Source organism: Henckelia pumila, chromosome 4, assembly GCF_033568475.1.
Source record: "Henckelia pumila isolate YLH828 chromosome 4, ASM3356847v2, whole genome shotgun sequence".
NCBI lineage: Eukaryota > Viridiplantae > Streptophyta > Magnoliopsida > Lamiales > Gesneriaceae > Henckelia > Henckelia pumila.
In genome coordinates, this window is record NC_133123.1 from 26,591,888 (window position 1) to 26,613,070 (window position 21,183).

At 34.5% G+C, this 21,183-nt stretch overlaps 3 protein-coding genes across 6 annotated transcripts; all 3 read right to left on the bottom strand.

Moving 5' to 3' along the window:
* Positions 1-413: 413 nt before the first annotated feature.
* On the bottom strand, positions 414-1,649 carry LOC140866985 (uncharacterized). The gene is made up of 3 exons (XM_073272052.1): positions 1,495-1,649; positions 1,222-1,426; positions 414-606 (listed from the first exon to the last, which is right to left on the bottom strand). The coding sequence occupies exons 1-3, from the start codon at positions 1,520-1,522 to the stop codon at positions 558-560; spliced, it is 282 nt and encodes a 93-aa protein (XP_073128153.1). The 5' UTR covers positions 1,523-1,649; the 3' UTR covers positions 414-557.
* A 2,497-nt stretch (positions 1,650-4,146) lies between these two features.
* Positions 4,147-6,494, bottom strand: LOC140863856 (probable inactive shikimate kinase like 1, chloroplastic). 4 transcript variants are annotated; one of them, XM_073267604.1, is made up of 11 exons: positions 6,263-6,490; positions 6,153-6,202; positions 6,025-6,079; positions 5,891-5,963; positions 5,715-5,802; positions 5,549-5,631; positions 5,340-5,466; positions 5,153-5,231; positions 5,008-5,072; positions 4,840-4,915; positions 4,147-4,495 (listed from the first exon to the last, which is right to left on the bottom strand). In XM_073267604.1, the coding sequence occupies exons 1-10, from the start codon at positions 6,408-6,410 to the stop codon at positions 4,847-4,849; spliced, it is 837 nt and encodes a 278-aa protein (XP_073123705.1). In that variant the 5' UTR covers positions 6,411-6,490; the 3' UTR covers positions 4,147-4,495; positions 4,840-4,846. The 4 variants fall into 4 exon arrangements, with proteins under 4 accessions (XP_073123705.1, XP_073123704.1, XP_073123706.1 ...); XM_073267603.1 differs by lacking the exon at positions 4,147-4,495 and having other exon boundaries at positions 4,644-4,915; XM_073267605.1 differs by lacking the exons at positions 4,147-4,495; positions 6,153-6,202 and having other exon boundaries at positions 4,644-4,915; positions 5,891-5,953; positions 6,263-6,494.
* Positions 6,495-7,776: 1,282 nt separating this feature from the next.
* LOC140863952 (uncharacterized protein At2g33490-like) lies at positions 7,777-13,376 on the bottom strand. Its single transcript, XM_073267767.1, has 10 exons — positions 13,212-13,376; positions 12,995-13,067; positions 12,433-12,507; positions 11,759-11,820; positions 11,607-11,675; positions 10,486-10,514; positions 10,198-10,405; positions 9,880-10,110; positions 8,302-9,361; positions 7,777-8,114 (listed from the first exon to the last, which is right to left on the bottom strand). The coding sequence occupies exons 1-10, from the start codon at positions 13,311-13,313 to the stop codon at positions 8,104-8,106; spliced, it is 1,920 nt and encodes a 639-aa protein (XP_073123868.1). The 5' UTR covers positions 13,314-13,376; the 3' UTR covers positions 7,777-8,103.
* Between the last annotated feature and the right edge of the window lie 7,807 nt (positions 13,377-21,183).

Below are 21,183 nucleotides of genomic sequence, written 5' to 3' on the forward strand. Positions count from 1 at the left end.
GGAATGGACAAATTTTCTGCGTACGCTTGAGCTCAATTGTAAAATAATTAAAAGTTTGAAGAGTTAAATTTGAAAAACATAAAATTTCTATAGACTAATTAATAAATAATATTAAATCAATTGGACCTAAAAAATCCCTAAATTAGTCTTTCCCGTTTACCTTTCTTTCCTTGTCTGCTTTTTTCGTGGTCGATCATCATGACACCACTCTTGAAGTTACCACTCTTGAAGTCAGCTGCTCATGGCTGCTTCCCTCCAGTGGCAAGTTTATGATTGAGGATTTTTAATTTTTAAAACTAAATTCATATATATTTTAGTAATCGTCGCGTATCATGTTTTTCCAAATTTGATCATGTATGAAATACGGTACTCAGAACCCGTATCCATGCAAGATAGGTTATAACTTTAAATAATAAAAGAAAACAACCACCATATTTGAACGAAGACAGACAACCATAAATCCACTCCAATTTCACTTTAAATAACTCATTAATAGAAGAATACGAAACGAACGGTATTTCCATGAGCTGGAACAATGATGTCTTGTTCCCTCAGAATCAGAAGCAGCATTCCTCTAATACACAGCAGCAACAAAGGGCAGCTAAACTGCACAGGCAAACGAAAAAACATCTCTCACATAGATTTCTTAAAAACAAAGACCGACTACTGGTATATTGGTCTGCAAAATAGAATTACCTTGATAGCAGGTAGACTGTGAGTAATGTTGTTCTGAAATAAAATGATGATAAAGTAGTTCCAACACGTATTCCTGTCTTACTAAGATAACTGCTATGTATGTATGTTTATCCTACTTAGTCGATTGACACTACATTAGTTCATAACATAACAGATGAAGCCATTTTACCGCAAAATCAGGTATAGTTGAAACTTTGCATGGATAAAGGGAATTGAAGGGGGTCAAAAGTCAGCATTTTCTTCTACTCGTGTCTCTCTTTATGCATCCGAGACTCGTGCTCTATACCAAAGGATGAAATCTGTGTGTTCTAGCAGCAATTCATAGATGAAGCTAGGTAACCCTTTACTCATGAATTGAGACCGAGTACAACTATAGTAAGCCAATAAGCAAGAAAACGGGCTACAGGTTGTTTGAATTAACATTAGTAAATTTTTTTGAACAAATTAAACAAACATCCTAACAATTTGTCACGGATCGAGATCAGATTTGTAGTTAGGAGACTATTCTGAAGATTAGGAACATACCAGCCTTGTAAAAAGGAGGTACAACCAGAGCCGCCATCGTGATCTTGATGGTGATGGTGATGGTGATGATCGCAGTGGGAATACTGCGGTGGTGGAGGAGGATATCCTTGATAACCGGGATAAGGGTAGCCATATGGGGGCGGCGGCGGCGGCGCCGGTGGGGCAGAAGGGTAACCCGGAGGTGGAGGATAGATGGTCCCATACCCTGATCCAACAAACATTAGAATCGAATTTCTTTTTCTTTTTTAATTTCAGGAAAAAGGAAAAAGATACCTTGGTAGTTTCCTTGCTGGTAACTCATTTTAATTCACCTCCGATTCAAAGAAGAAGACGATGGATTGAATAAAATGGAACCCTAAAATCAAAATCATATATTCACCGCAAACCCAAAATATCCTCGTATTTCACATTTATTATTATTATTATTATCAATAATAATAGGTGGCTGGCGAGTACATAATAGACACACAATTACTTGAATGTTATGTTATTATTTTTTTCCAAATTTTTTTTTCTAAAACGAGATTTTTATTGTAAATATAAATAGAGTTATCCATCTTATATATATAGATTCGTGAAACAATATCACAAAATACATATTTAAAAAATATAGAAGCATTATCAAACTTACCTTAATATACAGCTTGAAGTACAATATTACATTCCAAATCTGTATTATATTTTTATTTTCAAAGTGTAATTTTGGGTTAAATTTGAAAACAAAACGTTAGGTCTGGATATTCGGATAGAAGATATGTGTATGGCACATGACCATTATTAATTTAATTTAATTTAATTGCAAGGGAAATTATTGAAATCGAGATTTATTTATATAATAATTGCAATCGACTAAGTTGGAATTAACATACAATTTGTTTTGAGACGTGAAAAAAATAATTAGTATTCCATCAAATGGGAATTATGATATATATATATATATACTCGATCGAGAGCGCGGCAAACACTTGAGGATGGCCGAAAATAATTGTCTCGTTATATTGTTCAGTAGAAACAAAAGACCTTCTTTCCATCTTTAATTAATTTTGTCATGCTGTGTTTTTTTTTACAACAAATTAATAAAAAGGGACGTTATAAATTAAATGAATATATATATATAATATAAATACATATATAATTGGAGAAATAAAATCCCAAAAAATGACCAACTCAAGTAAGAATATTCATGGCATTGAAATTTAAGTAAGAAATTAAAATGGAATGAATACTTCAAGATCAATATAACATCATCATATAATAATATTAATTAATGGTCAAAATAATTAACTAGACAAACATGCAATAACAATAATAATAATAATAATAATAAAAGCCCATATATATATATATATATAGCTACTTGATTAATTAGACGCTAGCTATATAATATCTCCTGCAACTGGAGTCTTCAACCTTAATTAATTAATAAAATTAGTAGGTAGAAAGAAGGTAGCGCATATCATATTGAGAATCATGGGATATATATTAATGGAGTCAGCTAGAGACGAAGCGTGAGGTCCAGGTGGTCATGATCCTCAACAGCCCATGAGGAGTTGATCATGGGTAGTTGGGTGGTGTGAAGGGAGTCGGCGGCCCTGCGAGTGGCGGCTCGCTCGCGCTTGTGGGCATTCTGGTGGCCTCCTAAAGCTTGTGAAGTGCAGAACTTGCGGTTGCAGTAGAGGCACGAGAACATTCGAGATGATGATGATATTAATCTGTTGGATGGATGGCCCTGGCCAGTAGTAGTAGTAATAGTAGTAATAGTAGTAGTGGTGCTGTTTAGGTTCAAGAAATCGTAGGTGCTCGGGATCTGCTCGCCCATTGATGATTAATATATCTAATGAGATTGAGAGACGAAAGAGAGACAATTAATTAAATTAATGAATATTGAAAGAAGATGTAGAGATCGAAGATATATATATATATATATTTATATAGAGATCAGAATATATATTGAATGAAGAGAATATCGATGTATGTAGCTATAGGTAGGTAGGTGTACGTACGTGAAGGATCGGAGAGGAGATGAGATGAGATGATGGATGTACGTACCTACAAACAAACAAACAAATTATATATATATATATATATATATATATGTAGTGCCAGTAGTAGTGGTAGTGGGAGTGAAGAGGGGTATATAGTAGTGGTGTTGCATGCATATTCAGATATTGCAGAGAAATGAGTGTCGACGGGCTTTTAAGTCTGTTTCATTGTTTTGTCTCTTTTCTTTATTTTTTTTTTATTTTTTGTTTGGATTTATAAAATGAACTAAATCTCCATATATTTAACATGACTCAGTCCTGAAAATTCATCCCCCCATCCAACTCTGTAGGCCCCCCCCCCCCCTGCATGTTCCACACTACAACAAACTAAAAATATCCAACAACAAAGTTATACTCCCATTTTTTCCTCCCATTGTTGTTTCTCCAATTTTAGGAAGCAACCCAAGAAACATCAAATTATTCACTCGCATTAAATTATTTGCTGTTATTGTACATAAAAGTAAGGGGTCGGTTCTGAATAATGCAACCCATCAGAGGACTAAAATTTCTTTTTTATACTTGCTACACAAACGCTACATTTATTTATACATTGCTGGGTTAACTGAAAAGCAAAACTAAAGTGATGAGACTTTGAGAGCATGGGCTTCACATCCCAAGATTGGACAAAATGATGTGAGGAGACGTGTACGATGAGAATTTTGATACACAAAGGAAAAGCCCACATTGTCCAATCAATCCTATAATTATATTATTTTATTATGAATTACTGATATGCACCAAATGCCCTTGTCACATTATATAACTTGTGTCGTGCAACTGATTTTATTATCATCTAACAATATATTTGGATGAATGATAACAGATGGTGAAATTGTTGATTAATTGTGCATGGTTGATGAATAAAAGCCATGTATTAACCAAATAGTCACTCTCACACAAACACACCACCATCAGTTTGCTAAAACCTGATCATATTCCATTTGAGATATCGCTATCTGATTGAATCACCAAAATGGCAAACAAAACGTCACTCACCAATTACCTCTCTCCAAATTACAATACTTAATTGGTTTTCAGCACTTCACATATAATAGATCCAATCTTCTTAACTGGTATCCATGATAGTCAATAACATATACATGCATATATTATTCAAAACCAAAAATTTATCCATGCCCCAACTCTATATGGATTTTGTGGTCTTCAGTGAATAATAGAGTTTCATCAACTTTTCAAGGGAGCTGGAGCGCAAATGTGAAGTTCTTGACCACCTGCAAACCAACCACCAGCGGTAATTTTACTTGTCCAACTTCAAGTCGGCTCAAGCTAGGCAGCCGTAAACCAATTTCTCTGAAAATTGATCCTTGATGATTGTTACCACTGCTCATGTTGTTAAATATTGGATAGCAGACACATCCATAAAACCACTAGATCACACAATTGCAGGCGAATGAGCCATATGCTCATCCGGAGGGAGAAGCTCGTGAGGATTAAAGTGTAGCAGCGGAATAAAATGTTAAAGAACTCATTTTTATAATTCGAAAATCATAATGCAGCCTACAAATTACGTACAGATCATTCAAATTCTTATACGGACACACTAACGTAGTTGCACCTGGTGACTAAAATGGTCTCGCAGCCTCCTCCATCATCTTCTTCACTCTCACTAGTCTTTCTATCTCCTTCAGAACCTGTTCAACATAAAGAGCAAGTGCATTCTATAACTTGGTCGTCAATTAAACATTTAAAAATACATCATTTCAAAATCCCAACTACTATTCACCTCCATGCACATATCTTCCACAGTAACCTCATTCAGTTCATCATAACCCAACTCAGAAGCTAATTCTGCCACATACAAACACAAAAGTGCATAAAAGAACGCCATCAAAACGAAGAGGAACATCACATGTACGAGGGGAACATACTATGAAGTGAAATGGTTGCATCAGCTGTAGAATATCCACTTCGCCCACTATCGTACAATGTAGTTAATTGATCGATAATCTGATACAAACCACTACAGATTATCATAAATCCATAATACACACATTGCTAGGCATTGGTATGTTTGCATATTCTACATAACTCAAATCTGAAATGAATGAACCTCACTTCATCAGAAGATTTGCATATGGTAGTGTCTAATGCAGATAGTTGAATTCTATCTTCCATAATCTCTCTGGCCACCAAGTCTAAAGGCACATCAATCCATATTGAAATGCCATGTCTCAACAATGCCCTAAAAATGCAAATGCTTAATCAGAGTTACATACAGGGCATAATGGATGTTTGTATATGTAACAAATCACAGGCACTCGTACAAATTCAATGAGCTTCTAACAGCACCATTTCCAGCGCAAACAATCAATCGACCCATTGATGACAACTGCTTCAGTACTTCAGTCTAAAAACAGCAATTCCATGCATCAGCCATAAGCTTTGTTGTGCATGAAACAAATGAGTTTTTCAAAAAGGAAGCCAAGTGACCTCCGATGCAAGATATCCCTCTTCTTGGCTCTCAACCAATGATACTGCAGCGCCCTTTCCACCAACAGCTTCCTCCACCAAACTATCACTGCAGTGTGAAACGTCAGACAGTAATTAATGAAGCCAACCATTGCGAGAACATTTAATCGAGAAACAGCTAGCGGGCTTTAAAAAACCTGTCAAAGAAATAATATCGCAAAGCATCCGCCAGAATTACCCCCAAGCTAGATTTATAGGAGCTGTTCAATCCTACAACCTCGACATTAAACTCTGAAATATGTTTGACTGGATAAGAAAAAAACACGCTCACCAACTAAGAATATGGAGGTTCCCTTCAAATCTGAGGATATCTCGGAAGCCCTCTTCTGAAATAAAGTAGTGGGTTATGAATCCTAATCAGAATATACAACTGGAGCATTCGAAGTCAAAAAGACTCACTTTAATGGCTAAGAAAGGATCGGATTCAACAACCTTGGCCACCACAGAATCTAACAAAAAGATAAACAAAATTATAAAGAGCATTGGAAGTGAAGTGAATAGTGTTTTACCTGAAGTGCTGCTGTTCTCCAGGACAGCGCGAGCAGTAGATTTAGGAGTTGGGAAAGCTCTGTCGGAGAAACCGGAAAATGGACGGAAAAATGGAGCCGGCGAGCTGTAACGGCAACAGCCACATGATTGGTATTGGATTATCGACATTGTATTTAATTTTCCAATATTTATTATTTTATTTATATATTATATATATGTATCAGTGCGTGTGTCACTCTGTCCACACAAAACACCCATCAAAAACTGGAGAGATTTATTAATTTAATTTAATGGGATTCAAACTGTAAAAATCTTTTATGATGTTTGTTTTAGTTAGAAAACTTTATGTCCTAAATACCTTTGGATGAAAAATTACATAATTATTTTGCTTATTATTGGGGGAAATGGACATAAACATCAAGTGTAAAGATCGACTTGCAAACTGTAATCAGTATAAGACTATATATCATGACAAGAATAAAAAATTTGCTATCCAAATATTATATTATATTATATTATCAAAAATAAACTAATGAATTTCCCAGTTTCTTTAATGCAATCATCACATCCGAACGTCACCGAAATTGTAATTTTCACACCTTTTTTTCAATTGAAAACACACAAACATACACGTTCATACACACATTTCTACAATTGTATTTATAATATTTGAGCCTATTAGTGGTCGACATTCGACACCCACATGTTCACTAACCTTATTATTATTATTATTATTATTATTATTATTATTATTTTTAAATGAAAGATTAGATTTATTATCACAAAGGTCGATCAAAGATTACAATTTTTTTCAAAAAAATAGGAATAACATCCTTAAACAAGATATTATATTTAAGCTGTAAACATCTAGAAGTTAATAGATGGGCAACTTGATTAATCTTTCTCGAACAATGAATAATCGAAGCATCAACAGAGTTTGAACAAGATGTTTGTATTTCTTGCGCAACCGGATCATCCTGAGCGAAAGGATTAAAAAATTAAATGGATTTTATCACTGTCAACGCATCAAATTCAACAATCCAACGAGATTCTTGGAACAGGATAGCCATAGGCACACTAACCTCTTATTTTGATGTTATGATCACATGAAATGAATACGTTCCGCCAACTTATGTACATAGGCCCACACGCAATTCTCGATGTATTATGGGCTTTTGAGTTGATGGCCCAAAAGAGGAGCTCATTATAATTATTGTTTTGACCCTTCCGTCGAATTTGTCCAATGAGAAAAAACCGTGAGATGTATTCAAAGAACACACAACCTCCTTGAGACAAAATCATCTCAATTTTGTGAGTCAAATGTCTTGTTGGATCATCCAAAAAATATTATTTTTCAGACAAAAAATATTACTTTTTATTGTAAATATGACAGTCGAAAATCGCTTTATGCATACTATACGTTAGTTTAATTGCTTTCAGGCACAAAAAACAAGTACACTATTCTTATAAAAGTCACAGCTATAAGAACCTGAAAATTTAAATGACATCCAAATAAAAATTGCTGCAAAAGAAGTAATAAAGACTACTCAAGTTTATCAGCAGGTTTCGTTTTGACATAAACATACAACATAACAGTAACACATATTCCTATTAGCACAACATATCATTCATATTTCCAAAATTTTCAAGAAACAATTTTTGAATGGAGTTGTTAGTTAAGAGAAATCAGCATTCATTCTACGAAATCAAGCATATGATAATGGAAACAGCTCTGCAGTCGGAGCAAAATTTATGGAACTATATTTACAGACCTTTACCCAGAAAGAAGCTAATGAAACATACTCAGCCCACAAAGCCAAAAGAATGAGCGCAAACACTCCTTGTGCATATGGAAGATAATTCAGTTGCCACCTGTATCAATTGAAAAAGACTGGGATGAGAAGATACTATCGCAAATATCTAGCGGAGAGCAATAAATAACAACAAAATTTTCTAAAATAATCAATCAGCCAATGTGTTCTGGGTTGCAATCATGACTTAACTACTTGAGCACTAAAATGCGTGTGTGTGTGTGTGTGTCTACTACAATAGTGATTACCTCGTATTTGCCCAGATTTTGGTGACTTCATGTTCAGCAACGCTATAGGTGTTAACGGAGGAGAAGATACTTCTTCCATGTTTTGTGCAATTTGAGAAGATTGTAGCCCCTTGCCAGCATGTAGAGATATTGCCCCTTGGCTACTAGTACGTATGGAGAAACTTTGAGAGATGCTTAGCCGCGGGAGCGGAAGTGGAGAGCCCTCTTTAGATGACCGTAAAGGATTCCTATATGTTGGAGATATTTCTCGATTTCTATTGCCTAGAGGAGCAGAGTGCCCGAGAGCAACAGCAGAACGAACAGGATTTGAAGCCAAAGAATCTGGAGGCCTAGGAAGCTCATGAAGCTCACTTATTTTGGGGGAAGAGAGAAGAGGATGTGCAGCATTGTGAGGCAAGTTTAGAGACGAGGGTGGTGGAGGAGGACCACCAGTTACATGAGAAAGCATTCCAGAAATTGTTTGAGGTGGCTCAGTAGAACCAATGGGTCCACTGGTAAATAACTGGAGCTTGTTAGATGATGGCTTGCCAGCTAATGGACCAGAGAATGCTTGTCTTTTTATTTTTTGAGTATCGATTCCACTATGTCCATCAACTTGTGGTACAGCAGCTACTTCGTTCAGAGGGCGAGGAAGTGGGAGAAAGTGCTTATCACTGTTCTCTTCGACTGCCACTAGCGATTTGGAGGTACTCTGTGCAGACATATGATCATCCGTGAATTTCTTGTGCTTTTCTGTGTCCAGTGGAGAAGAATGCCATAGATTTTTTGAGCTTTTATTGGGTAATGTCGTACTTGTAGGCGGTGTACAAGTATTTGTTCTTGAACTCTTAGCATCAGCTGGAGTGGGCAACACATGGGTATTAAGTTTCCACACAGTAGTCTGCATTTCTCTGATTCTTTCAGCCGGATCAAACTTCTCTGAATTTATTGGAGCAGAATGACTGCCTGCTCGATGTTGTTGACTAAACATCAGCTCCCCTTGGTTTTTCCCACTGTTAATCTGCCCCTCTAAGTCTTTCATTCTCGACATTTGTGGATTTGGAGCACCTACATGGTCCAACTACAAATGCCATTTCACAAGCAAAGTCAAACATACTAATCATATGCGACATTGGAAGAGGGGCAGGACAAAATGACAACAAAGAATATGCAACGAGTTATGAGTTAACAAGAAGTAATTCACTTCGGAAGAACACACTCCTCCCTATGCTAAAGGTGAGCAAAGATAGCTTACTGAAAGATTGATACAGTATATCATAAATAGGTAGCACCCTAGGTGTTGCATTGTGTGTATTCACAAACATAATAAATTATTGCATCAATCAACAAATGGATATCTAGCTCAACAAATATATCCAGAATTGGAGTTTCCACGATAGCCTAAGGATCAAAGACGGGTTTTCATTGTTTTACAGTGCCACAAAATTTATTTGGCATCCAAAACAACATTCAACATTTGAGACATGAGATCACAGAGAAATTAGAAGTAATACATTAATTATAATGATTTTCCACAGAGCTGTTAATGCATAAGACTGGGATAAAATTAATTAAACCAAAAAAATAAATGCTACTCACCTCCATTGAATTTCTTGATACAGAAGCATTGTCCAGATCCTGCTTGCTTTGTCTATAGTCAACACTCAACTCTCTGTCATCATTAGTATCAAAACTATTCCCTTCATCATCAACAACTTCCCCATCACGCAACTCACCAAGCTCATAATCAATGTGATGTGTTTCTGCAACATTTTTAACACGTGGCTCAACAGCTTCAAGAGATTGAAGTCCTTTCCGAAAGAAATTTAACTGTAGTTTGGAAATAGGGGTAAAAATAAGAATTAAAAAAGAGTTCTAGAATACATTAAAATTTGAGCCGTGAAAATAAGAGAGAACCTGAGCTGCATGGTGACGAGCTGCCTGCGTCAACAGGCTTCGACATTGCCCTTGCTTCAGTGATTCAACACGAAAAACACAGAGCCTTGCAGCTTCATCATATTCTTCACGAACTGCATGGACTTGCTGTGAGGTAAAAGTCTCCCCTTTCCCATGTCTCAATTTTCCTTTTTCTTTAAGCTGTCCCACCATATAATCAAACATCTCTCTGCAAATTATCCAAGTAATTTGTAATCCATGGCACAAGGGGAAAAAATTGAAGTTCTAAAAAATGAAGAAGGCATGAACCTTTTCTCGTCACATTGCAATTTCATCTCCTGCACCAGTGAAAAATAGATCATCACTGCCATACAGACTAAAACTTGCATTATCAAACAGTCTATGTAATCAGTCAGAATCAAGGGTAAAAAGAGTAAATGAGAGCGGAGAGCCATTGAAACACCTCTTTCCCACAGCGATAGATTTTTTTTGGTTTGTTTGATTTGTTTAATTTATTAGTTTGTTTTTTTGGGTACAGTGGGGAATGGCTGATATCCAATTGTTCTCTCAGCCGATGACTTGAAATTGCATGATACTAACTAGGACAGGGTCACACTACTATCCTGGGAGATTTTTTACTTTTTATTTATTCATTTTAAAAACAAAACAAAACAAAACAAAACAAAACAAAACAAAATACTAGCACCAACAAATGGCATTATTAATTGTTCAGGCCATGTCAATTCTATATGCAATTTTCAGGATCAAATGGATTTGATCAACAGTTTCGAACCAATAGTTGATTCATGGTATAATAGATTTCACAATTAACTGGGTGCCACATAAGTCCACGGCCACCACCCTCCTCCACCCTCTTGCCCAATTTCAGTACCTTGAGGAGGGAACAAACGAGAAAAAGGAAATAGAAAGAAAACGAAAACAAAAGAGAGAAAAAAAATCAAAATATAGGAAATTTTTACTCACAAATCAACTATAAGAAATAATTGAAGAGGCTCTATCTAAAAAATTTATTTCAGAGCTTCTAGCATAGGAGATAACGAACTTTTAACAGGCACGGTACGAGAGGAAAAAGACCAGTGATAGCCTCTTGCTAGTTATAAATAGTCTAGCTCGTAACTAATCACAACATCGCAAGTTCAAGCTCAACTCTTTTTTTTTGGGAGGAAAACTAGCTATTCATTGTTGCAGATAAGAGAAATATACTGCTAGCTAAGCAAAAACAAAACGTATTCCCAGTTCATGCCTTCATATATTGTTATCGCCTGCAGATGTGCATATGGATGCAAAACACGAATCAGAGAAGTCATTCACTACCTCAGAAGCATCTCAACAAGAACTAAACTAAAAGGCTTGAGATTCAGGAACAGATTTTCAATAACCACAACTAAATCATTGAATCTGACGGATACCTCCACTTTCCGAAGCTCGCTGAGAAGAGATTCTGACGGATTTGTGATTGTCATAATGACATAAGACCGCTGAAATGTAGAGAATAGCATGTTATTATGGAAACCTCCATATCCATCGTAATGCTAAAAATGACAACATAATATACACTGACATAAACATCGACAAGTTTCCGAAGTTCAAGCTGCACTCTTCCGAGAAGTGATAATGTTCCCCCTGTGAAATTGAGGAAAACAAGGTGCCCATTAACTTTGATTTCAAAACAAGTAGCACTAGAGAACAACCGTACCAAATGCAAAATGATAAAGCTTCAAAAGGTGAAACAGGAGGTGAAGGAATCAAGAATAACATGGACGAGAGATTAAATACACCAGCATTTTATGTAACGAGCTGGGCAAATCAAAAATACCTTGAGACCACATTCTTTTCCTATATAAAAAAAGTAGTAATTTGTAATAAGGTAATCGTTAGCGTAAACATACGTCATCATTATTAAAAAAAAATATAGCACCCTTCCATAATATGAACATAGTAATTAGTAAGTAGCACATTTTGTTTTTCACCCAAAAAAGTGCCAAAATATTAACAGAATATTTTAAATACCAAATACTGCAATAAAACGAGGCTCAAGATAGACCAGTCAAATCAGATCGAGATCATTGACCGAACAAGCCGCTGTATAAATGACAATGTACATTTAATTCAAGATTGGCTTGACTTCATTTTACATATCAGATGACGTCAAAGAAACAGAATAGTAGCAACATGTCACACTGTTCTGAGAGAAAAAACTGTAGATACTAGAGACAGACTGAATTGATTGCATACCACTTTCTCCATCGTCATGAATTGCAGTTTTATCCAGTAGACAACTTCCCATCTCCAGCAATGACTCTGAAAACTCTGAAGTGAAAATATATGCGTGATGATAAAATTTATGCATTGTGTTGGATAAGACAGAGGAATATGCATTCAGGCAGTTAGTTGATATTTCAATTTATACATTGAAGTAAGTGCAGAACAAAGTTTTACTGGCTAAAACAAACTAGAGTTGGCTGTTTACCCTTTTCTTTTTCCACCCACTTGACCATCAACCCAGTTTCAACTTGCCGACATGGATTTAGGAAAAATCTTCCGATATTAGGCAAAAGCCAAATAACAATTGATTTTGTTGTGATGCAATATCTATCAAATAAAACACTTTTTACGACAGCATTCTTCACATTTTATACTTGCAGTGTAAAGATGACAACAACTCGGTTAATTCTGTCTATTATGGCCATTACTGAACATCTACCAGCCTCCACTCCAAAAGAAGTATTTGTGTAGAAAAAGTGCAGGTCTCCTACTCTCTTTTCCTCTCCTAAATGAGATATAATAAATTATTTACCGTAAGCACTGTTTGCCGTAGCAGCAGCCGCAGAAAGCAAGCTATCATAACAAGTTCTCATATCTTTCATATCCTGCAAACGATGCAAGCAATAAAACTCTAAAAATGCAGAGGACAAGCCACAAGTGGAATAACGCGATCGAATCAAACTGTAAAATTAGGTCGATCAAGTGAAAAATGAAATGATTAGGGTTGAATCAAAAGAAAGAAGAAGCACCTTAGCTGCTTGAGTCAATCCATCTATGTTGAGATCCCAATTGTCCTTGGGCTCGCTCTTGTTCATCGCAATCTTTCTCAGCTTTCCCAACGACGATTTCATTTCCGAACAAAACTTGTTCCTTCTTTCTTTGGACTCAGAGAGAGACCCCTTTACGCTACCAAATCAAATGAAATCAAAGGAAAAGTCAAAAGTCAAAGTTCGGTTAAATAAAGAGTCCAAATTATACACCTCCATTTCCCTTTTTTCTTTTTTCTTTTTTTTTTAAAAAAAATTAATGCCTTAACACTTAGTTTAGATAGTGTTTGTAACCTCTAAAAATAAGTGGTCTCCATAATCATTTATTTTTAAAGGTTGCAAACACTACCTTAATATTATTAAAAAAAATCCTTGTAAAATAGATCTCTTAATTGGGTCAATATTACTTTTTATAAAAAAAAAATTTTATTTTTAATACGATGGGTTTGACCCGTCAAGAGACTAACTCAATAATAAATAGGTTTCTCCCATTCACATACCTATATAATTTTTTTATCTTGTGAGACAATTAAAAAAAATTTGTGTAATAACTCAATATGATTCTTTTTCTCCATTCAACTCAAACATCTCTCAATGTTTAGTGTCTGAGATAGCTTTTAGGAAGCACTTTTAAACTTTTCATTAACAAAATTTTAAAATTTTGTGAAATTTTGTTAACGAAAAGCTAAGAAATACTTCCTAAAAGCTCTCTCAAACACTACATAATAGTGAACTTTTTATCATAGCCATCTTGGACAGATCACATAAGGGGCTATGTTGAACTTCTGTCATTTTTCATCAGTCTATTGCCTACATTAAAATATATATTAATTACTATGATTCTAAAGAATGGCCCAAGTTTGGTATGTTAGGTCATCTCCAACCCATTACGCTATTTTAGTGTAATACTAACTTTAAAATAGTGTAATTCTTACACCAAATACAAAACGCATCTCCAACACATTAACTCTAAACTCTAAACTAAAAAAAAATATTCTCGAAATATTCTTTATTATTTTATTCACAACTAATTTATTCCACAAAATATTTTTAAACACAATAATTAAAATATCAATAATATCTAAAATAATAATTTCAATATAGAAATATTAATGAATTAAAAATTTAAATTACATATATTTTCAGAATTATTTTAAAATTTTAAAAAAATATTTAATTTTATTTATTTAAATATTTAAACTTATTATTTATTTTATGAAATTTATTTTATTTATTTAAATAATTAAAAAATTAATTAGAAACAAAAAAAACAAAAAAAAAATTGCGTAAAGCTACAGTGTTGCACCAACCTAGCGCTGAAAATAGCGCTGGGTTGGAGCCAAAAATGCAACACCAAGTTGGTGTTGCATTGGAGATGCTCTTAGTGAGAGTGTCAATAATGGCCAAAGTTTGAATGCCATTAAGACTTGAGTTATCATTACATGTCTTTTATTGTTTGAGTTAATTTAATGAAACGCGATCCAAAAATAGTTTGTGGTTTGTTCTTTTTTAAAAGCGTATGCTTTTTTTCATGCGAAAATAATATTTTGTACATTTTTTAATTTAAATTTATATTGATATCAATGTACTAAAAAACAGTAGATAGATAGCCATTCACCACCTAGAACTTAGAAGGTTTTTTACTATAAATATCTAATTTTTTATTCATCTAATAATTTATCTCTATCGAAAACAATATCAAAATTCTAGCATTTTCCTCCTCGTCATCTGATACAAAATGCCAAATCATTTTTAAAAATAACAAATAACTTAAATATTAATATAGATGACCGATTCCTGTAGCAATGCATAAAAGCATCCATCTTTTTAAAAATCAAGGCAATGAGCAACCTTTCACGTCTTTTGTAACACAAAAAATAAAGAGTCGAGTAGCTTAACCCAGACCCCTTCATTGTATTACTTGTTTTCATATTTTTTAAAACAAGACGTTGAGTTCCTTAAATTCAGCTAATATTATATATTGATGCCCCGGGAAGTTCTCGGGTCATCCTTGGACTCTGGCTGGGAAGGGAGAGCTCAGGTGGGCCCGAGTAAGAAGATTTTCTGCCCAGACAAAAAGGGTGGTAGGCTAGCAAGGGAAGCCTTGGTATCTCAGGCACTTCCAGTCACACATGTCTTCCCTTGCTAAGACAGGTTTTCCCTTGCCAGCCTAAAGCATGGGACCCGTCCCCACAACATGGGCACCGTCTGAAAAGTGCATAGAGTAATGATGAATCGGTATGCCACCCAAAAATTACGGGAGATAATGATACACAAGTACGGGCGAAGTCCGAAAATTATGAGAAATGTTTAATCCATCCCAGGGTCCTATAAATACCACATCATCAGGTATAACAGGTGGGACTTCTCTTTCATTCAATTTTCCAAATTTACATACACGTTTTCTACTAAAAAGTTCACTCTCCTTTTTCTAAATCCTATCGACTGACTTAAGCATTGGAATGTCGATGCCTGAGAACCCTCCGACACTCCATTGACGAGTTTCTGGTTTCATGTGTGCCAGAAATCATATTAAAGGCAAGAAATTATCGTCCAGACCTCGAATCTCATTTCTGGAATCAATTGGTGTGGGGACCCGGGTTGCTAATCTCATCTTAGGGCAATTAACGTTTAATAAACAAGTAATCGATCAATAAAAGAATATTCAAACCAAGAGCTAAATTTTTATTTTTTTTTAAAATTGAGCACCTCGCTCGATCGGGTAAACTTTCCCGATCGAGCGAGCAAGAATATCCTGCTCTCGGGTCTGAACATATTTGGCCTCGCTCGATCGGTGGAAATCATCCGATCGAGCGAGCCCAAAACTCACTTCTCTACTTTGGAAAATCACAGGCCGCGCTCGATCCGCAAAAGTCACCCGATCGAGCGGGCTCCAAATTTTGAAAATTCTGCTGCAACTTAATGCTGTCAAACTTGGAATATAAAGACATCTAGTCTTATACAAGCTACAAAATAATATACATGAATTGACAAATAAATCCTAACTCATAAATACATCAATTCATGAATATAAACTAGGATTTACCAAATAGAAACATGTACAAGATTCTTGGTCTTCTAACATGTTATTAACAATACATATCATCTGCTTAAAACCCAAATCACCACATGCTATCTCTCTTCTCAAGCTATCCAAGCCAACTCTAGCTTGATCATGCCCCAACCTGATGCAATGCACACATACAAACAAAGCAACAGCCGGATAACTCCGGTGAGAATAAATCTCAATATGAAAGACATGCATATACATCATGAAAGCATATGGAATCTATATGCTATAAAACTCTAAAACCATAAAACATGTAATAACATGTAGATCATAGAATCATCATCGACTCTTAAACTCTTAACGCATAATGATTCATCTAAAGCAAGAGCACATATTCATATCTAGAATAGCATATCACAACATGCTAGCATTTATATCTGCATAATCTAAACCATATCAATCTCTAGGTTAATGCATAAATGCAATGCATGTGCCAAGGAATAGGCTATCAAATCTGATACCAATAAGCTTAGTTCTTGGGATCCCGGGGAATAAAATCTTTAACTAACCATCGACTTTCCCAATCAAGATGGTGATATTTCCCCTGACTTTGGTGCAACTATAGTGAGTCATCTAGCTCTGGATATAAATTTATATTCCGTGCCATGAGTCATTTGACTCTGGAAGTAAATCTACATTCCATGTCACTCACTACAGTTCTCCAAACGTCATATGCACTCTAGGCCATTCTGCCCTCTGTGCTATTCAAGGTAGGGTTCAAGATGAATGCAACATAATCTGTATGCATTAAATAAGCTAACACATCTTGAACACACAATTCAAACATCATGCAAGGCAATAATAAGAAATACATCACTTAACACACTTAGACAAATAAGTATGTGATTTTAGGAAAACTCGAAAACCACCACGTTCTCGAGTTGTTCTACCTGGCGAGGATAATGTCGAATCATACCTTTCATCGCGATTCAAACATCTTGAATCTGTTGTCAATGCTGAGTATCTCAAAGCTAGCCAAATCAGTCATACAATGTTGCTCATTTCAATCAGTGCTACTCGAAGGTATTCTTGATTCAACTTCAAACACTTCAAGTCATTCGAACTTGAACTCGTCGATTCAACTTCGATAATCTTCACTTCAAATCTGAAATGGTTTATAACATAGCTAAACATCAATATCCAATCTGAATCGATGTTTATTTAAACCTTATATAGATCAAATCTTGCTAATACAATCGGAATTCAAACCGATGTCGCAACTATTCGAGTCCGATAAATCTTTTGATTCAAATATCATTATATCTTCATTCTCAACATAATCTCATATTCAATTCATCCACAATAAGCTTAAAGATCAGCTCTAAACATTCATAATGTCTATCAATTCAAAATCTTGAACCGCGGCGTAACGGATTAAAATCGAAAATTCCAAAAGCATAAACATCATCTTGTTAATCATTTAAACTCAATATCATCACCAAATCAATAGCATAATCTCGAAATCATCAGCCTCATAAATTCAGAATTTTGAATTTTTTTTTAAAAATCGAAAACATGTTCAAACGACGATCTTTTCACGATCCGTCTTAGATATGTTATCGTCGTATATGCTAGAACACGTTTATACAATCCAATCTTAATTCTAACAACAACTTAAAATTCAAACATGGTAGAACTTCATAAAACTTACGTCAAAACGTAGCACTCGGAGCTGTGATCACAAATATATGTTCAATCAGAAATTCTACCGGGCGGATCAAAAGATATTGGAGCTTAAAGGGACAAAAATGGCTTGGAACCCTTATTTCCCCATTCTCACGGTTCTTGTCTGATTACATACTGATTCCCACGTGAAAATGCAAGGAAATATGTGAATTTAGATATATATTGGCCTATTTGCAGTTTAGTCCCTGAACTTTGGCTTAATTGCAATTCAGTCCCCGGACAAGCGATTTAATTCAATTTCAATCCTAAATAATTTAAGAATATTAGAATTAAATTCTAAACTCTAAATATTCTCAAATTAAATATTTTTGAATTAAAATTGAATCATTTCGGATCTTATCGCATTTTAGTCCTTGAACTACTCAATATTTGCAAATTGGCCCTTGCTCGAATTTCATCCTCAAATTAAATTCTTGATACTTATCATCTTGGAATTCACATCTTAAATTCCATAAATATCACTTCAAATATTTTTAATCTTTTAATTTAAGAATTCCGGATATTAAAATCTTAAAATCCGAAAATCCTCAAATTAAATATTTCTGACCCGAAATTGAAATCTCTAATTTTCATAAATTCCTAACTTCATCTTTTCACTTTTATTCGGAATTTAAATCGTAAATCCCATAATTCAGAACTTAATATTTTCGGGCCTTACAATTCCTCCCCTCTAAGGAATGATTTCGTCCTCGAAATCGCATTCGATCTTACTGCTGATTCTCGTAAACTGTATAGCTGACTGAAGTAATACGGACTTCAATTCTCTGAGCTTTCGATATCTATTCTGATATCTTCTCTTCTATAATATCTTACTCTTCCTGATCACTTCTGTAAAACATATAATCACTGAGTTAACTTATATCTAAGTTGCTCTTTCTCGTGATCGAAATCTGCATCAGTTAATCTGTCTTGCTTAACATCTTATCTACTTCTGTTGTATCTGAATTGAATTCACATACATATTCTAGCTGATATTCTTCAGCCAATGCATATGGATACCAATTCATCTATCTGACAATTCGAGTATTAATCCATAAGCTAGATCAAATACTCATAGGAATCAATTCTGAAATTTCTTTCTGAACCGAATGATGCCTGAGAAAATAACTTCTTGATTGATCATTTTGTTCAGGCTTCAAAATCTATATCTGTTGCTCATCTACTAGCTCTGTTAATGCTGCTCTATTCTTATTCTGTTCGAAGCAATCTACACATTCTCTATCGTTTCTTGACTCATATCTGGTCTGATAACTGATATTTCTGTAAGATTGTTTCAATATAAAGACAATTATGTGTTTCTGATCAATCAATCATCAAAATACTGTCTGTATATCTATCAAATAGCTGTCACATGAATCATAGTAATCACGTGGCAAATAATCAATCAACTAGTACCGAATCTAGTACTATAGTTCTGAGCATATCCTCGAAAATCTGATAATCACATCTGATACTCCACTAATCAGATGATGGTATAATGAAATCTCATACAACCAAACACTCAGAACATCTGACAATCAATGCCACAATCTAGAAAACAAATCTAAAGTCTCTATCTCGACAATAGATTTCAATAATTCCTGTAATCTGATCATCTTGCTAAATACATGACAAGTATCTTTTTATGTTTGTATCATATCTAATACAACATATTCATGAATCTGTCGATATCTACTACAATCTAAATTGCAAAATCATGACAATTCGAGTAGATTCGAACTAAAGTCGTTCACAAAGTTGATCTTATGTCAACTCTTATGTAACTACTCTGTTACATAAACCACATGAGTTCTTATTTTCTGCTTCTTTTACTGAAATTTTAGTATTGGTACTGTCAATTCTGTCGTATCTGTTTTCAGTTCTTCTTCCAATACTCATTTCCAAGTACTGACTACATGTAAGTTATACATGTTTAGACAACTAAATGAATATTCAATCTGTTGTCATATGCCTCTTTCAGAATCTGATATTCCATATCTAGAATATCTGGCATAAACGAACGATTATTCACCGCAAAAATTCATCTGTTCTGCTCTGTTGTCTTATCTCTTATCTTAATCTAGCATTCTCAATCAATATTCTATTGCTTGATCTAAGATCAATATTGCTTTTATCTTTCCAAACTAATTCAAGTTTAGCTTGGATCGCAACAATTCTGATCGTTTACGTATCTGTCAAGCATAAATATTCAACAAGTACATATCTGTACCCAATAAATTCATCAATTATCTAAAACCCATAAATCTTGCTTCTAGTCTGAATCTGAATTTCTATCAGTTACGAGCCAAATACATCAAGATATACTGAATAAATACATCAAATAATCAAAATTCTCAAATATCAGCTCAAAGGAACTTGCTCAAATCAAGATCATCCAAAATTACATATTCTGAATGATAAAATCTGCTAAGTGATACCATATCACTTGCATCATAAAAAAAATCAAGAAGAAGGAATCAAATCAGACTCTAGTAAAAAAATAAGAGTCCATCAAACTCGATCGAGGTCGAATACAAAAACCTCAGAATCGATAGCAAGAAATTCAAGAATCATGATTTCTATGATGGAATAGCTTCAGCAAAATTGAAGAAAAAGCTCAACTGTAACTGATTTTTCTTATTCTCTATTGATATGAGTTCATTTATTAATTCTTAGCTGACAATAGTCGAATATAATCTTTTCGACTTAACTTATTGTCATAGAATTAATCATCATTTCGGTACTACATAACTCTTTTCGACTCAATCTGTTAACTGTTTCTGAAATTCTTCAGTTCAAGTAATGCTCTTCTATACTAGTTGTCATAATACCATTGTAATAGACAACACTCTATATAGAACTGCATTCATGTCGTAGAAAAATCGATATATGTCATTGAACTATTTCTGTACATTCTAACCATTGACATATCTGTCAATTTTAGGTTAATTCTGTACTAGTTCAATATATCGACTAGAATTCTACTGACATTCTTCCACGATCATCGTGATATAAACAGTACTGACATAATAGAAATTTATTTCTGCAACTCATATCAAATAGATCTCTACTCATTGCTATTGCTGATCTAACTTAATCACTGCACAGAATCAATCAATTCTTATCTGATACTCAGTTATTGTAGTAATAGCTATAATGCATTCTAGCTTAATATCTCACGTCTGATATTAGCATATTCAATCTTATTTTCTCAAGTCT

What these genes read in the sequence shown, in the direction of transcription:
- LOC140866985 (XM_073272052.1), bottom strand. Translation starts at nt 1,522, where the DNA reads ATGAGTTACCAGCAAGGAAACTACCAAG. An exon ending in CCAGCAAGGAAACTACCAAG is followed by an intron (nt 1,427 to 1,494) that starts GTATCTTTTTCC and finishes TTGTTGGATCAG; the next exon opens with GGTATGGGACCATCTATCCT. An exon ending in ACCTCCTTTTTACAAGGCTG is followed by an intron (nt 607 to 1,221) that starts GTATGTTCCTAA and finishes TTGCCTGTGCAG; the next exon opens with TTTAGCTGCCCTTTGTTGCT.
- LOC140863856 (XM_073267604.1), bottom strand. Translation starts at nt 6,410, where the DNA reads ATGTCGATAATCCAATACCAATCATGTGGCTGTTGCCGTTACAGCTCG. An exon ending in ATCCTTTCTTAGCCATTAAA is followed by an intron (nt 6,080 to 6,152) that starts GTGAGTCTTTTT and finishes ACTTTATTTCAG; the next exon opens with AAGAGGGCTTCCGAGATATC. An exon ending in GTTAGAAGCTCATTGAATTT is followed by an intron (nt 5,467 to 5,548) that starts GTACGAGTGCCT and finishes TTGCATTTTTAG; the next exon opens with GGCATTGTTGAGACATGGCA.
- LOC140863952 (XM_073267767.1), bottom strand. Translation starts at nt 13,313, where the DNA reads ATGAAATCGTCGTTGGGAAAGCTGAGAAAGATTGCGATGAACAAGAGC. An exon ending in GCGAGCTTCGGAAAGTGGAG is followed by an intron (nt 10,515 to 11,606) that starts GTATCCGTCAGA and finishes TCACTGGTGCAG; the next exon opens with GAGATGAAATTGCAATGTGA. An exon ending in TTGCAATGTGACGAGAAAAG is followed by an intron (nt 10,406 to 10,485) that starts GTTCATGCCTTC and finishes GATAATTTGCAG; the next exon opens with AGAGATGTTTGATTATATGG.